General features: G+C 44.7%; 1 protein-coding gene across 2 annotated transcripts in view; it reads right to left on the reverse strand.

The window, feature by feature from the left end:
- Positions 1 to 17855, reverse strand: part of ATM (ATM serine/threonine kinase) — a 224399-nt gene that overhangs the window by 14467 nt on the left and 192077 nt on the right. For both annotated transcript variants that reach the window (XM_078767645.1, XM_078767644.1), the window contains exons 47-54: positions 15997 to 16234; positions 15713 to 15880; positions 15233 to 15352; positions 14752 to 14963; positions 14308 to 14515; positions 14074 to 14187; positions 13809 to 13955; positions 9097 to 9235 (exon numbers count right to left, since the gene is read on the reverse strand). In XM_078767645.1, coding sequence (XP_078623771.1) covers positions 9097 to 9235; positions 13809 to 13955; positions 14074 to 14187; positions 14308 to 14515; positions 14752 to 14963; positions 15233 to 15352; positions 15713 to 15880; positions 15997 to 16234 — 1346 coding nt within the window. The remainder of the gene's footprint in view (positions 1 to 9096; positions 9236 to 13808; positions 13956 to 14073; positions 14188 to 14307; positions 14516 to 14751; positions 14964 to 15232; positions 15353 to 15712; positions 15881 to 15996; positions 16235 to 17855) is intronic.

Below are 17855 nucleotides of genomic sequence, written 5' to 3' on the forward strand. Positions count from 1 at the left end.
ATATTTATTGTTTCTTATTTCTGGTATTTCTTATTCTGTTGTTCTTGATTCTTGTTTTTTGCAAGAGACCGAACTCTCTTATCTGTCTCCCTCTTCCAAATCCTGGTAGCGTCTGGTCAAATCTGTTTCTGGTGTTTGTTCCCCCTCCATCCCCTCCCTCACCAAAAATGGCTTAACGGCTGACTCCGCACGTGAAAAAGCTGAATGCCTCAACTCTGTGTTTGCCTCTAAATCTTGTGTCCCAAACCCATCCCTCTCTGTACCCACCGTACCCAGTCGTACCCAGCTGCTCCTGGACTCTGTGTCCTTTCCTCCTGACAAGGTGGAAAAGTTTCTGTCAACCCTCGACTCTGATTCTGCAACTGGTCCTGACGGCATCAGCCCACGGGTCCTAAAATCATGTTCTTCCGCTCTTTCACTCCCTCTTTCTGTTCTCTTCACCCTCTCTTTTGCTCAAGGTCATCTGCCATCTGCTTGGAAATCAGCCAACATCACTGCTTTGCACAAAAAAGGTGCAAAAACAGATCCTAGCAACTACAGACCAATCAGCCTTCTCCCAATTATCAGCAAAGTCATGGAATCCATCATTGTTTCAGATATGAAATCTTTCCTCTTCTCTAATGGCTTGATCTCTGATCATCAATTTGGTTTCAGACCTGGTCACTCTACTCTGGACATGCTGCTTCTGCTTTCTCAACAATGGATGGAGGTCCTCAACGCCAAACAGGAAATTAGAGCTGTCTCCCTTGACATTTCACGTGCCTTCGATACGGTCTGGCACCCTGCTCTGCTCACCAAACTCTCCTCCTTTGGTATCCATGGAAATCTCCATGCATGGCTCGCGGACTTCCTCTCTGGTCGTAGTCAACGTGTGGCCCTGAATGGGTTTCTCTCATCTCCTCTTCCTGTTCAGGCTGGAGTTCCCCAAGGTAGTGTTCTGGGCCCTGTGCTTTTTCTGGTCTTCATCAATGATCTCTCTGACTCTCTTGAAAATCCTCTCTATCTCTTTGCTGACGACTCTACTCTCTGTCGCTCCATTCCTCATCCCTCAGATCGGCAGTCTGCAGCCTCCTCACTCTCTGCAGACCTGGACAAAATCGCAGACTGGGCAAACAAATGGAACACGTCTTTCAATCCTGATAAATCTCACACTCTTACGATGTCTCTTCAAAAGGACCGACTGGACAACCCTCCCATCCACTTTCTGAATAATCCTCTCCAAGAAGTTCTGTCACTCAAGCTTTTGGGTCTCACTATTTGCCATGATCTTTCCTGGGAAAACCACATTTCAAATCTGGCCTCCAAAGCCAGTTGCCGACTGGGCATCCTCCGTCGTGCGAAGTCCTTCCTTGGCACACCTGAGCTCCTCACCACATACAAGGCTTTCATCCGCAGCTCTATGGAATACTGCTCTCCCCTCTGGTCTGGTGCTCCTGCCTCACACCTAGCTCGTCTTCACGCTGTTGAAACCAAAGCGTTCAGAATCATTGGAATCTCCCGCGATGAAGCTAACTCCAAGGGCCTTTCACTCACTCACCGCAGGCAGGTTGGTGGTCTTTCCGTCTTCTACCGACTCCTCTCTGGCCTTGCCCCCCCAGCTCTCTCTGGGCTCTGTCCCCCAAATATTCCTACAGGTCACACAAGATCTGCCTGCAACCCTCTTATGGTTCAACTGCCAAAATCAAGACTTTCTGCTCACCTTCACTCCTTCATTCCTCTTTTCTCCCGCCTCTGGAACAAACTCCCTCACTCTCTTCAATCCCACTCCACCCTCCAGGTCTTTAAAACAGCTGTTCACCACCATCTCTTATCCTCCCCCATCCAAAATCTTGATCTTTTCTACCCCCGCTAATTTCGGTCCCCTTGTGTTTTATACCTCTCCCCCCCCCCCCCCCCCCTTCCCACGCCTCCTCCCCCCAAGCTCTCTCCCTCCCACACTTCTCCCTGCTCTCAAATGTTGTGGTTGTGTGCTTCCCCTTCTCTCCCCATCTTGTCTTCCGCTCCCTCTTTTTGTATATTTTGTTTGTCTGGTTGATTTGTTTGTGAAATAAATGTTAGCTCTTTCATGAGCCTCGATTCAGTATTCCAAAAAAAAATTGTTTTTATGTTTTGCGATGCATTATGTTTTGCACTCTGTCAAAGCGTCTTTGGGCTCCCTGAAAAGCGCTATATAAAATAAATGCATTATTATATATATACATATATATATATAATGGTATCTGTAATCTGGTTCTCCAACCTAATGAGCGGACAACATGACGTCATCGCCATGCACGTCCGCCTTGCCTGCAAAGTTCCAGAGGAACCATCTAGCAGTGCGTCATTACGGATTATAAATACAGGTGCAGCAGCAGCTGTTTGATATATATATATATATATATATATATATATATATATATATATATATATATATATATATATATATATATATATATATATATATATATAGTCACATGAAAAAGTAAGTACACCCCATGTAAAGTTTTGACTTTTTCAACATTTCAACATACAGCTATTTGATCTTCATTTCAACAATATTGAGAGATAAAGGTGATATAATATAACAAGTATCATGAAACATTTACATTTTATAGTCCATTGTATAATTTAAATAAACATAAATGCAAATTTCGCATGTGGAAAAAGTAAGTACACCCTTGGCTCTAATAGGTGGTATTGCCTCCTTTGGCAGAAACAACCTCAAGTAGGCGTTTCTTATAACTGTCTTCCAGTTTCTGACATGGACTGGGAGAAATTTTTGCCCACTCCTCCATGCAGAATTCTTTCAGCTGTGCGATGTTTGAGGGGTTTCTTGCATGCACAGCTCGTTTCAAATCCCCCCACAACATCTCGATGGGATTTAGATCCGGGCTTTGACTTGGCCATTCCAGAACCCTCCATTTCTTTCTTTTCAGCCATTCCTTGGTGGAGTTACTGGTATGTTTAGGGTCATTGTCATGTTGCAAGGTCCACCTTCGGTTGAGCTTCAACTTTCTGACAGATGGCCTCACATTGTCCTCAAGCACCCTCTGGTACAATGAAGAATTCATAGTGGATTATATGATGGTGAGCTGCCCAGGCCCTGATGCAGCAAAGCTGCCCCAAACCAAAATATTTCCACCACCATGCTTTACAGTTGGTATCAGGTTCTTGTGGTCAAATGCTGTCTTTGGTTTTCGTCAAACATGTCTTCTGGTACTGTGGCCAAATAGCTCTACCTTTGACTCATCTGTCCAGAGCACATTGTTCCAGAAGTGCTGGTCTTTGCCGAGGTGTTCATTGGCAAACCTTAGTCTTGCCTGATGTTCTTTCTGGACAGCAAAGGTTTCCTCCTGGCATACCTCCCATGTAGATCAAATTTGTGCAACCTCTTTCTAATGGTAGACTCGTGCATTTTGACATCAACAGTGGCAAGAGCTACCTGTCGGTCCCGTGATGACATTCGGGTTCTTAGAGACTTCTTTCAGCATCTTGCGGTCTGCTCTCGGGCTGAACTTGCGGGGCGGCCTGGCCTGAACAAGTTGGCAGTTGTTTGGAATCTTCTCCACTTGCAGATGTTCTTGCAGATGCAGAATCTGTCACTTGCAGAGACAATAATATATATACAATAAGGGCTTCCCCACACAACAGGCTGAGACCGAGAGAACAACCAAAGGGTTTGTGTGTTCTCCCTTTTGTACCGGGGGTTTCACAGAGGGTCGGCAGAATCTTGAAATCGGCAGGAGTGAGGGTGAGTTTCACACCGGTTTTCACCCTTCGCCAAGCCCTTATGAGGGTCAAGGACAAGCTTCCAAGGAAGGATAGGTCAGGGGTGGTATATGTAGTGCCCTGTGGTTGTGGAGCTGAGTATGTGGGTGAAACCGGGAGGACCTTAGGTCAACGTATTGCTGAACACCAAAAAGCATTTGAATGTAATTTTCCCAGCAGATCTGCTATTGCCAAACACGGCCTTAAGGAAGGCCACACACCTTTATGGGATAGGGTTAATATTTTGGGTTCCACACCCAACAGAAACAGAAGACGTGTTTTGGAGGCTTGGCACACAGAAGAAACTGTTACCTCGATCACACAAGAGGTAGTTGACTTACCGGTAGCGTTTGACCCACTCTTGTGTGAACGAAGCAGGCATTCCGTACTTTGAACAACGAGTCCACATAATATGTCACACAAGGTTTTTATTCGGACAATTTGCCCCCTACCCCTCCCCCCCTCCCTCCAAACCACCCCTCTCCCCAAACCCCCCCCCCTCCACTTCCACCCCTCTCTGGTCCCCCCCCCCATTCTATCCCCCCCTATAACCCCCCCATCCTGCATTCCCGTTTACCGCATAGGGCCACATGTGATGATCTTGATATGATGGCAATTTATTTTACATTAAAAAAATTTTTTGCTTTAATATATTTGCAGTTTTAATTTAATTTACAATTTAATTGTTTACAAGTTTAACTTTTAATTAAATGTAATTTTTGTTCCTGATTTTCTAGAGACTTGAGTTATAATCCAGCATTGCTTACAGGATTATTTTAAGCCGTTAATATGCGGTTGATTTTTGAATTTGGTCAATAACGTCTCCGTTCACGAGAGCGGTGTGATACGATTTCATTGGCTGTCCAGCTTTGCCCACCCCACTTTGCATATACCCCGCCCACTTTGCATATAAGGGGATGTTGAGATGATTTTATCACTCTTGAGGAAGATTAACGGAGGCGTGTGGCTTCACATGTTGTTAATCGAAACGTTGAGTCATTGTTTGTTCAATTAAAGGTTGGAGATCTTACCATGGAGTCATTTGGATTTACTCCCAACCGCAAATCTTTGCTTATAATTATTGGCGAAAGCCATGGGCAGGACATTGCCAAGAGATGCCGTCATTACACCAACCTTGTGGAGCGGACCGAAGTAACGAAGGCACATCTTCGGTTTAACCATCTCTGTTTGGAACAGAACATTCTTCCGAAGCCTCTACGTTTCAGACCTCCCATGCCGGGTTTGAAAGCTAAGCAGATCATGCAGGCAACAGGATGGAGGTTTCTTCGTTTGCGCATTTCAAACTGCCACCATCACCTCTCTAAACGGTATGACCATGTGCAACAGTTGGCTCGTACTATTGCGCCAAGACTACCTGGCGAGTTATGGGATCGAGTACAACGGAGAGCTCACACTTTCGCGGAGCACACTCGGACATCGGTGGGGAAACGACATCAACGAAAGTTCACAGCATTGGTTGATGAAACCACACACCGCATGACTCCCGTCGTTGACGTAAACATTCTTCGGAACCGGTGGGTGGTTAACCGGTCGAGTATGCAGCTCTCGGAGGCACAAACCAGCTTGTTACAGAAGGGCCTTAATTTTGCCATCACTCCCCGATTTGTTCCGAAAGACACCATTGTATCACGGGTGGAATCTGCGATGATGAATCTTGATAACACCACCAAGAACGAAATCAGATCACAAGTGGCTGCTGTTTTACTTCGCCCTCCGCAATTTTCACGCAACAATTTCAATTTGGACCCGAAAGAACAACAAGCTTTACAAGAGTTACACAACATGGATGACGTGGTGTTCTTACCAGCGGACAAAGGACGGGCAACGGTGCTCATGGATCGTCTTGTATACACGAACAAAATGCAGGATATGTTGGCGGACCAAAGTACTTATGAACGGTTAACCGCAGATCCAACGAAGAAGGAGGAGCGAAGGTTAAACTCAATGCTTTCCAGATTAAAAGCGACTGGTAGACTATCAGCTGCGGCGTACAAACGTCTGTACAGCAGTAAGGGCGTGGCTCCCGGGGCATACGGGCTCCCGAAAGTGCACAAAGAGGGATTTCCGCTCCGGTTAATCGTTTCCTGTATTAATAGTCCGTCATATGCTCTATCCAAGTTTTTGGCAAACATTTTGAAGCATTTGGTGGGGACAACAGAGCGAACCGTGCACAATAGCACAACATTTGCTGTAAGAGTGAAGCAGCTCACCATCGAAGCGCACGAGACCATGGTTTCGTTTGATGTTGTGTCTTTATTTACCAACGTGCCCATCGCCCTGGCGATTGAGGTGGCAAACCGGCGTTTGATGGAGGATGATCGATGGAAAGAGACTGCGGGAGCTTTAAGCCCGATGGACGTCTGCGACATGCTTTCTACCTGCCTCTCTTCCACCTACTTTGTATTTAATGAGGTATATTACAAGCAGGTTTATGGCACCGCTGTGGGTTCCCCTGTATCGGCTGTGATTGCCAACATGGTGATGGAGGATTTGGAGGAACGCACCATTCCAGCCCTGTTAGTGCAACCACGTGTTTGGTTCCGGTACGTGGATGACACATTTGTCATCTGTCACTCGGATGAGGTGGGCATCATACATGAGACCATAAATAAAACTTTTTCCTCCATTAATTTCACCATTGAAGAGGAGAAAAATGGAGGTTTTCCCTTTCTGGATACACTCGTCGCAAGGGGTCCCAAAGGAGCCTTAAAGGTAACGGTGTACAGAAAACCAACACACACTGATCGCTACCTCGATTTCAATTCTTGCCATCCAATGGAACACAAAAGATCGGTGGTGCACACCCTCTCAAAAAGAGCACGTGATTTACCATCCACCTTTGAAGACAAGATGAGTGAGGTGGACCATCTTCAAAATGTGTTAAGGGCAAATGGTTATCCTGACAGCTTGCTACCCAACAGGAAAACAATAAGGGCTTCCCCACACAACAGGCTGAGACCGAGAGAACAACCAAAGGGTTTGTGTGTTCTCCCTTTTGTACCGGGGGTTTCACAGAGGGTCGGCAGAATCTTGAAATCGGCAGGAGTGAGGGTGAGTTTCACACCGGTTTTCATCCTTCGCCAAGCCCTTATGAGGGTCAAAGACAAGCTTCCAAGGAAGGATAGGTCAGGGGTGGTATATGTAGTGCCCTGTGGTTGTGGAGCTGAGTATGTGGGTGAAACCGGGAGGACCTTAGGTCAACGTATTGCTGAACACCAAAAAGCATTTGAATGTAATTTTCCCAGCAGATCTGCTATTGCCAAACACGGCCTTAAGGAAGGCCACACACCTTTATGGGATAGGGTTAATATTTTGGGTTCCACACCCAACAGAAACAGAAAACGTGTTTTGGAGGCTTGGCACACAGAAGAAACTGTTACCTCGATCACACAAGAGGTAGTTGACTTACCGGTAGCGTTTGACCCACTCTTGTGTAAACGAAGCAGGCATTCCGTACTTTCAACAACGAGTCCACATAATATGTCACACAAGGTTTTTATTCGGACAATTTGCCCCCTCCCTCCAAACCACCCCTCTCCCCAACCCCCCCCCCCCCTCCGCTTCCACCCCCCCTCTGGTTCCCCCCCCCCCCCATTCTATCCCCCCCTATAACCCCCCCATCCTGCATTCCCGTTTACCGCATAGGGCCACATGTGATGATCTTGATATTATGGCAATTTATTTTACCTTAAAAAAAATTTTTTGCTTTAATATATTTGCAGTTTTAATTTAATTTACAATTTAATTGTTTACAAGTTTAACTTTTAATTAAATGTAATTATTGTTCCTGATTTTCTAGAGACTTGAGTTATAGTCCAGCATTGCTTACAGGATTATTTTAAGCCGTTAATATGCGGTTGATTTTTGAATTTGGTCAATAACGTCTCCGTTCACGAGAGCGGTGTGATACGATTTCATTGGCTGTCCAGCTTTGCCCACCCCACTTTGCATATACCCCGCCCACTTTGCATATAAGGGGATGTTGAGATGATTTTATCACTCTTGAGGAAGATTAACGGAGGCGTGTGGCTTCACATGTTGTTAATCGAAACGTTGAGTCATTGTTTGTTCAATTAAAGGTTGGAGATCTTACCATGGAGTCATTTGGATTTACTCCCAACCGCAAATCTTTGCTTATATATATATATATATATATATATATATATATATATATATATATAAAAATATGTGTATATACAACAACAACAACAACATGCATTTTAAAGGCCGTTTTCCCTGCTAGAGCGGGGGTTAGCCTTGCGGTCCCCATGACAATCTTCTCCATTTTGCCCTATTTTCTGCATCTCTCCTTGTTAACCCCCTTGCCCGCATTTCTTCTTCCACCATCTTTAGCCAAGTCTTTCTCGGTCTTCCCCATCTTCTACTTCCTTCTACATTCATTTCCATCACTCTTCTCAACCAGTCACTTTCATCCTTCCTCAACACATGACCAAACCATCTCAACCTGTTCCTCTTCACAGCATCAATCACAGGCTCTATTCCCATCATCTTTCGCAATTCATCATTTGTCTTCCTCTCTCTTAACGATACTCCGCACATCCGTCGAACCATTCGCATTTCTACCCTTTCCAACCTTCGTTGCTGCTCTACGTTCATTACCCATGTCTCGCTCCCATAAATCATAACACTTCTCACACATGCAGCATACACCTTTCCCTTCAGCTTCAACGACACTCCCCTCATCATCAGCACGCCACTCAATTCCCGAAACTTCTTCCATGCACATCTCACTCGAGCAACCGTTGCCGAGTCTGATCCACCTTCTCCATTCAGCATGTCTCCGAGGTAGCAAAATGTTTTCACACCTTCCAGCTTCACGCCGTCTCCAAGATCCAACTCAACATTTCCTCCATCTGCAGCTCCCTCTGTGCACACCTTACATTTGAATGTAGCTGCCACACTGGTTAATGACCCTCTCAGACCACTACATTTTTGATGAACCCACTCAGCGCACATTGTACACTGAATGGAGTTCACTCCGACACCCTTCCTACACACAGCACAGGGCCACTTCCCAGTTCTTTCCACCTCACCACATGCTTTACCACTTGCCATCACCTTCGTCTTTCCGATATTCACCTTCAGACCTTTTGTCTCCATACATTCCTTCCACGTGTTCATCTTTTCCTTCAGTCCATCCATACTTTCCGCAATCAACACCAGATCATCTGCATACAACAACTCCCATGGTAAACCCTCCTTTACGTTCTGAGCCAGCACCTCCATCACAGCTACAAATAGTAGTGGACTTAGTACCGACCCTATACACCTTGTACCACCTCGTCTCTGCACATGCACCTGTCTTACTTCGATTTTGCCGCATCTTCCTGGCATCATAATTGGCAAGGGAGATGTACGCATCACATAGCTGCTCAGCTTCCCGCACCAACACAGGGTGTTGAGCACGCACCTTCTCCAGCACCTCCTTTGCCTCCTTCATCCGCTCCTAGTGGATGAAAAAAACCAAAAACAGGTGTTGTTGTTTTGCAGGCTTTTCAAAACATGGGTTCTCACTTTATTGACTTATTCAATATGGGCAAAGAATAGCAGTTTTATTACACAAGTACTGTGCAGTATATTGTATACACACACATATATATGTATGCATATCATCATCATACTAAAATATGCAATTTGGTGTCTGTCTGATGATTTTTGACCATGATACATTCGGTCGTTACTTATCCAATCTCAAACAAGCTTGACAGGATGACTAAGGGTCACACATTGAAGGTTGTAGCGAATTCATTTCCTCCCCTTCCCCAAGGGGGTTTTCTCCACCAAGGGGGTTTCCTGCCAATGGGGTTGCGTGTTGAGGTGTATATCAGTGTTAAGATATTTTATCGTGGCATTTTTCCAAGGCCGCTTCTAATACCAAAGCATGATATTAATGTCATTACAAAACAAAATTATTACGAGTAATATCTCCCTCTCCCCAACGGCCTGAACACGAGAGGGTCTTCCTCCATTGGGGGGTTGGAGGGGGGGGGGGGGGGGGATCCATGTCCTCAATTATAAACACCACAGGGGGCATCGTGAAGCAATAAGATTTATGAACAGGATTACATAATTATAGAAGACATGGATTTTCCCCTCATTGGAGGAAGACCCTCTCGTGTTCAGGCCGTTGGTGCTCCTATGGTTGGCAGCTCGTGTACCGGAAGCATTTTTATTTATTTATTTGTATACAGAATCGAGGCTCGTGTTGGAGCTAACACCTTGAACATGAAAACATGCACAGACACAGACACATTAAACATACAATGAAGGGAGCAGGAGACAAGAGGGGGAGAGAGAGGGAAGCACACAAGCACAACAACAGTGGAGAACAGGGACGTCGGTAGATCTGTGGAAGGGTGAGGGCTGGGGGTGGGGGAGGAGGGAGGGGTACATGGTATAAAGCAAATGAACACTACTCGGAATTTCAGGAAAGAAGTTGGGGATTGACAGAGGCAGATTTGGGGTGTTTTAACTGGGGTATAAAAGATCAAGGTTTTCGATGGGGGAAGATAAGAGATGGTGGTGAACAGCTGTTTTAAAGACCTGGAGGGAGGAAAGGGATTGAGGAGAGTGTGAGAGTTTGTTCCAGAGGCGGGAGAAAAGTGGAATGCAGGAGTGAAGGTGGGAAGAGAGTCTTGATTTTGGCAGTTTCAACAGAAAAGGGTTGCTGGCAGATCTTGTGCGTCCTGCAGGAATATTTGGGGGGCAGAGCACAGACAGAGCAGGGGGAGCAAGGCAGGAAAGGAGTCTGTAGAAGACAGAAAGACCACCAAACTGCCTGTGGTAAGAGAGAGAAAAGCCCTCAGAATCAGCTTCATCGCGGGAGATACCAATGATTCTGAATGCTTTGCTTTCAACCGGGTGAAGCCGAGCTAGGTGTAAGGCAGGAGCACCAGCCCAGAGGGGAGAGCAGTATTTCATTGAGCTGCGGATGAAAGCTTTGGATGTGGTGAGGAGCTCAGAAGTGCCCAGAAAGGACTTTGCACGACGGAGGATGCCCAGACAGCCACTGGCTTTGGAGGCCAGCTTGGAAATGTGGTTTTCCCAGGACAGATCATGGCAGACTGAGACCCAAAAGCTTGAGTGACAGAACTTCTTCAAGAGGATTGTTCAGAAAGTAGATGGGAGGGGTTTCCAGACGATATTTTCAGAAAGATAAAGTCAGAGTGTGAGATTTGTCAGGATTGAAAGACATGTTCCACTTGTTTGACCAGTTTGAGATATTGTCCAGTTCTGCAGCGAGTGAAGAGGCTGCTGCCTGCCGATCTGAGGGTTGAGATAGGAGCGGCAGAGAGTGGAGTCATCAGCAAAGAGATAGAGAGGATTTTCCAGAGTCAGAGAGATCATTAATGAAGACCAGAAAAAGTACAGGACCCTGAACACTGCCATGAGGAACTCCAGCCTGAACAGGAAAGGGAGATGAGAGAATTCCATTCAGGGTCACATGTTGCCTACGACCAGAGGAAGACTGCAAGCCATGCGTGGAGGTTTCCATGGATACCATAGGAGGAGCGTTTGGTGAGCATGGTGGGGGGCCAGACCATATCGAAGGCACGAGATATGTTGAGGGAGACAGCTTTGATTTCGTGTTTGGCATTGAGGACCTCCATCCATTGTTGAGACAGCAAAGCAGCATGTCCAGAGTAGAATGACCTGGTCTGAATCCAAATTGATGATCCGAGATCAAGCCATTGGAGAAGAGGAAGGATTTGATGTCAGAAGCGATGATGGATTCCATGACCTTGCTGATTATTGGAAGCAGGCTGATTGGTCTGTAGTTGCAAGGATCTGTTTTTGCACCTTTTTTGTGTAAAGTGGTAATGATTGACGGAAAGAGAGTGGCAATCATATGTAAGGTAAAATTGCATGCTCAGTCAGGGTCGCCCAGATAGCTCAGATGGCAGAGCGCTGGTACGGTTTTCCAGAGGACCTGGGTTCGATTCCTGGTCTGGGCATGTAATTTTCCCACATATATTTAAAAAAAAAATTTTTTTTTTTAACTTTGAGGCTCATCATGGCACTTGCACATAAAATCACGTGAAGAACCAAGACAGGACACATCAGTACTTTGACATGAATTAAACAAACATTAGTAGACAATATGAATTAACATGGATCGTAGATGTGTTTTTAATTCTTGGTTCACTGCTTCATGAGCCAGGAGTTCAGATGGGAACGTCAGCAGGCCACCTCACTGAATCATTATTTTCTTACGGGCGTCTTCGCAGAACTAATTCTACACACATACAAGCACCCAATACTTTACTTTGCTTCAATGGCAAACCACAAGATAGTTGGCCTGAAGTCACTTCAGCAATTTGTAAACAATTGCCTGGTCACGACCAGCGAACCATCTTCATCAAGGTTTCAACCCATTCATTTTCTTTTTGTATACAGAATTGAGGCTCGCGTAAGAGCTAAGATTTTGTTCTTGTTCTGAAACTTGACACATAAATACAAGACAGTAGGCCACATAATCGCTTGGGCTTCAATTTTCTGATTTCGGATCATGGGGGGCTCAGAGAGGACCAGGGAGCTTCCTCCAAAACAGCAGGGGTCTGAACTACAATCTCAAGAGATGACCCGCTCAGGGCTATTTATTATTGATGTTTGCACATCTAAATTATAAAGCAGGATTGTCTGTCTGTCCGTCCGTACCCAAAACAACTCTCAGTTTTGGCGCTAGCTCATCTAAAGAGCTAGAGGACTTCCGGTTCCGATTCCTTGAGCTCAATGTGCCGTTTTTGGACTCTGCCGAATTCCTCAAAAATAAGTACTTCTGGTGGTTTTGTCAAGTTTTTGCTGTTTATTTTGCTGTCTCTGTGTTTACTGTCCCACTGTCCCAGCTCCACCAAACCTTCTATGGACCCTTTTGGAGTCCCAAGGGGTGCCATAAGGTGGGTGGTAGGTTCCATAAAATCCTCAATGCAATTATGATTGTGAGTTTCCACCCATACAAAACTGCCCCTGATCCAGATGTAAACACAATCACGGGTTCGGCAGAAACATTCGCTGGTTTGATAATATCTCAATACAATTGTGATTTTGTGTTCCACCCGAACGACACCACTTTTATCCATCGTAAGGTGGATGGGAGGTTTCATAAATTTCTCAATACAATTGTGATTTATGATTTTTCAGTTTTCATCCGTACGAAGTGTTACGTATCCGTCCATTTCTCTCCAGCAGATTCGTCTGTATTGGTTATTATGTTAGAACGGCGTTTCCCTTCGTTTATCTCACGAGAGTTTGTAACATTGTATTTTGTTATATTAATGGTATCATCTTAATTTGTAATTTAAATTATGCTCTTTGGAATGAAACTATAGAGAGATCGAGTTTGAAGGAGAATGAGGAAATGATGTGTGTTTCCACCCACGACATTTGTGGATTTGCCATTTGTCGTTTCGCCATAGACTGGGTATCGAAACATTCAGCTGCAGTAAGTTATTTGCCCAAGTCCTTCACGAACAGTCTGTCCATGCCTGATGTTCGACTGAAGGTGTCACAGAAATGTGGAATTTATTGGTTCATGGTTTAGCATTCGCCGTTTCTGCATTGTCTGTTTGCTGTCGGGCTCCCTTCCATGCGTAGCACGGGTATCTCGCCAGTGTTTTATGTTTTTGTTCACGCCGATGTTATTATCATAATTTATTATTTATTTTATTTATAGGTAATGTAATGTTTACCATCTGTATTATTAGTGCTGTTACCGATACCCCCAACGAAGTCTTCATATATCACTCATGCATAAGTGGTATAATGACCAATAAACAATGGTATAATGACCCCTTTTAGTGCATTTTCGATTAGCGCTCTTTTCCAGGATTGCATCCTGAGCACTAAGCGAGGTATTACTGTGCACTTAATTTTGCCATTTCTTGCAAACTAAATTGTTAAATAATCAAGGGCGCATGGATAGACGGACAGCTGGACGGACAACCCAAAAATATAATGCCTCTGCCGACTTCGTTGGTGGAGGCATTAAAAAAACACCGGTACTATTTATCATCACCAACCTCAGTGACAGCATCCCTCGGAACACTTCGAGAAGACTGCCTTCCCCGAATGGGTTTCAACAAAAGCTCGTCCCTGTTGGCATTTACAAGCGCCAGGACCACGAGCAGGCAATGATGAGGGTGCTGCAACGTGGTCCTGAGTATCACCTGTCGTGCCAGGGAAATTAATGGTAGTATTAAGCTTGAGGTCATTGTACAATCTCTTCATGAAAATGACAAAATAAAATATTTGGAGAATGGACTCTCGAGTCCAGGCTCCACATACATGCTTGAGAGCATCATGGAACGTGTTGCAGATGTTTTCAGAAGAACCCATCCGAGCTGCTAACTGGTAAATCAGAGGTATTAGTCGATGAGATGGCACGTTTAACAGACCCTCCTGGGGGAAACGTACGAGGGATAAAGGGGCAAAGTTAATACAGGAAGAAGCCAATTCAGTCCCAGATTCAGGAAACCTCACACACCTAAATAGAGATCAAAATGACTGTCCCTTTGGTACCTGAACCTTCGCAGTTATTTCTGGATCAGTGGCATTATCAAGCCACAGTGAAGCAAGACGGAAGACTGGAGCATCATGCGGTGTGCCAGCCCTCAAGCTGCTCAAATAACCAACCACAGCCTGGGATAAAGCTTCAGCCTGACCTTCCTCCAGTCTTGTTACTTCCTTCTCATCTAGCTCGCTTTCTTTCTGCAGCCGCATTGTGTACCTTTGAGAAATAGAATATGTAGAAACAATTAGATGTGAAAGAATAATCAATATCTGTCAGGATGGATAAAGGATCATTTCCACTATTAACTGAGAATTGCTATGCAAAGAACTTTCTTCCAATCAGAAACTACATTGGTCATGACATATCATCCGTCCTGGCTCTTGATTGGAGGAAATCTCTGGTCATCCCACAGTAGAAATTATCGCAGAGACAACTGTATTTGCTGTGGGTACCTCGAGGGATTCACTCGGTGCTCTTTATGCAGATTTACTTTGTGCTTGGCCTGGCACAGCAGTGAGCGCTTTGTCTCAAATTCTGCCGAGCACATGTACTTCACCAGCTCACGGTACCGCCTGTCTGCGAACCTGCCCAGTGCCAGATGCACCTCTGCTAGGCCACCAGGTCCTAAATCTCCAGAGGGAGCTTGCTCTGCCATACGCACAGACTGTTAAAAAGTATAAATAAACAAATGTCACCACCCCATTATGGAGCACAACACATTTTTATGGAAGCAGGGAAAGTTTCATCACGAGTTTGCAAAATACTCTCCCGTGTACCTTTGCTGTACAGGAATCATAGACCCTTTGAAAATACCATCCCAAAGATGGATCCTATTTTAGGATGCATTTACAAGGTGGCACAAAACTTATGGTGCAGCTGTCTAGCAATTCGGTCTCGTCACTTCGGTCTAGTGATAATTGCATACAGACTGACCTTCTGAAGATACTGAGACAAGATGGTAGCTGGACGCTGGGCACAGCTGTCGAACTGCCACTCACCGTACAGGCGCAGACACTTTGCGTACAGTCCACAACATGTGCCCTGTCCTTCCACCTGAAATGCCATTTACGCTGTACTTCATACTCTTGACAGACTTGTGCAAGACGCAATGAAAAAAGCAAACATTTCTTATTAAAGGAAGAAGAAAGTGGAAAGCTGTGGAAGATGTTGAAATATCACAGGTACAACCTTACGATAGGCAAGAAAATAAAATTAGTACAGTACTCGTAACAATCGACCCCTAACAGAGTAAACACTCAAAAGTGTTTTCGAGATCAAACAATGAATGAAAAGTGATGAGGTTACATGAAAATATAAAAAAAAGAGAACATGTAAAAAAGGATAATAAAAAAATATAAAAAGAATGTAAGGAAAAAAAGAAAGTGGATAAGTAGCCAAGTGAGGCCCCATTACCCCATTTGACAATTTGTCCAACAGATCCTTCAGGAGCCGTAAAGCGAATGCAGGTTCCTGCTGAGCCCAATGGGCCTGGGCCTCCTCCAGTTGCCATGCCAATGCTCCAGGTGTATCAAAGAGTAAGCTACCACACTGGCGGGCGGCTTGCACAGCACGCAGTGACAGCTAGGCAAATGAAAGTAAAAGCATAAAATGATGCCATTAGCCACATAGTTGTATGGTACAATATGAAGACACTAACAAACCAAAATCCACATTTTAAAAACCTGACTTGTACCCACCTGGCAGTGGCCTGCAAGCCTTGCCTGTTGAGCAGTCTCTGCCAAGCAGTCAAGAAGGCCGGCGTTAAAAAGGTTATGGGCAGTGCTGTTTCCGGGTACTATTTTCAAGGCTTCACGGAGCAGTGCAGATCGCAGAGATAGAACCTGTTCTTGCATCCAGAAGTTTGATCCCTGGAGAAGGTCGAGCCGCCGACTCCAGTCAGTGCAGAGCTTGTGGATCAGCTCATCACTAGGGCTACTGTAAAGGTGCCGAGCAACAAAATCTTGTCAAGTGACATGTTAAATGCATCATCATTTGTATGGATACAAAGAGATGAGATTCCTCCATCAAATGCATCATCATATGGATAGAAAAGAGATAAGATTCCTTAAAATGCCTCAAGCAAGGGAAGGAACAAACAAAAAAGTAGTGAGGAGAGAAAGGACACAGTAACCTGCAAGGAATATTGTGGGATTAGATGCAACTCGCAACGGTACCCGCCCTATGGGCGGGGCTTAAATTGGGAGGCCCAAATGAAAAGGTAAAATATCAGAAATTGAAGGCTTTTTGTATTTTAAACGATTCATATAAACATCCGTTAAATCATATCACACGCAAATCATCAAAATCTAAACAGTATCTTACTATAAATCACCAAATGTCCCACAGTGATCGATACACTATGATCGTAAATCGTGATCGATAATCGTGTTCACAATCGCTATGTCGTATGTACTCCCGATACGTGTTTCCTTCAGTTGAAATGGGTTAGAATTCTCTCAAGCAGGGATTCAACCCGTGTCCTTATAAAAGGTCTTTGTCCGAGGTCACCGAGTTCGATCGGTGCAGCCGTTTGTGCGGCACCCGGGAAAACAACATCGTCACAATGAAAACATCGTCACAATGAACGTTATGCGAACGCGAATGTTATGCGGGAGTCCAAACCTGAGAAGCTGAAATTGGGAAAACTAAATAGCCTATTTTACTCCTGGAGATCCCAGGATTACCCACCCAAAATATCGTTGCGATCGGTTCAGCAGTTTTTACGGTATCTTCGAATGGACAGACAGACAGACAGACAGACAGACGGACGGACGGACATTTGGTGAATTATAGTAAGATAATGGGGGTTTAAAAAAATGTGGATAAAGATGGGAGTGACATGCACCAACAGCTGGCAGGAAGGAGTGGGATTTGACTGCCTTAGGAAGTGGTAACACAAATGGAAGAAAAGAGGAACAAAATAGTTGAGGTGGGCCTCGATTTTGGAGTTTAACCATTAGTGGGTGACTCAAACACCCATCCCAGGGCACATTTCCCATCCCAGGGCACATTTCCCATCCCAGGGGAAATATGCCAGAGTCCACAGACTTCTCTGCATTGTGAAAGCAACACAAAGAGATTGACTTCCCCCAACCTTTCCACTCTGTCCTTACTTTTTCTCCTTTTGTCCTCTGCTCACCACCATTTTTTGTGTACTTCCTTCTTTGCCCATCATCCACTCCTCATAAAGGAAATAATATTTATAAAGAATTTAAAAGGTGTTGAAAATAAATGGATTACAAATTTCTCATTTGCTCATCCCAGTGGGATCTATCAGTTACTTTTATCTGAACATCTAAAACAAAATAAAACATGCTGACAAGTAGAGCTACATTCAAAGTACATCGCCCCATGCCAAATAAATAAACAACATATACTCCAGCACGCGACATTGCCGGAGAGCCGATGGCACCCGGCAATGCCGCTGTGCAGCACATGGAGATGGATTTGGGGGAGAGAGGTGTAAAATAATTGATTGATTAATTGCAAAATAAAAAAATTGTAAAATAATTAGTTTCTTAATCAATTGGCTAATTGCATAGCTAAACCACCAGTG

This window comes from Myxine glutinosa, chromosome 13, assembly GCF_964187855.1.
Source record: "Myxine glutinosa chromosome 13, kmMyxGlut1.1, whole genome shotgun sequence".
Lineage (NCBI taxonomy): Eukaryota > Metazoa > Chordata > Myxini > Myxiniformes > Myxinidae > Myxine > Myxine glutinosa.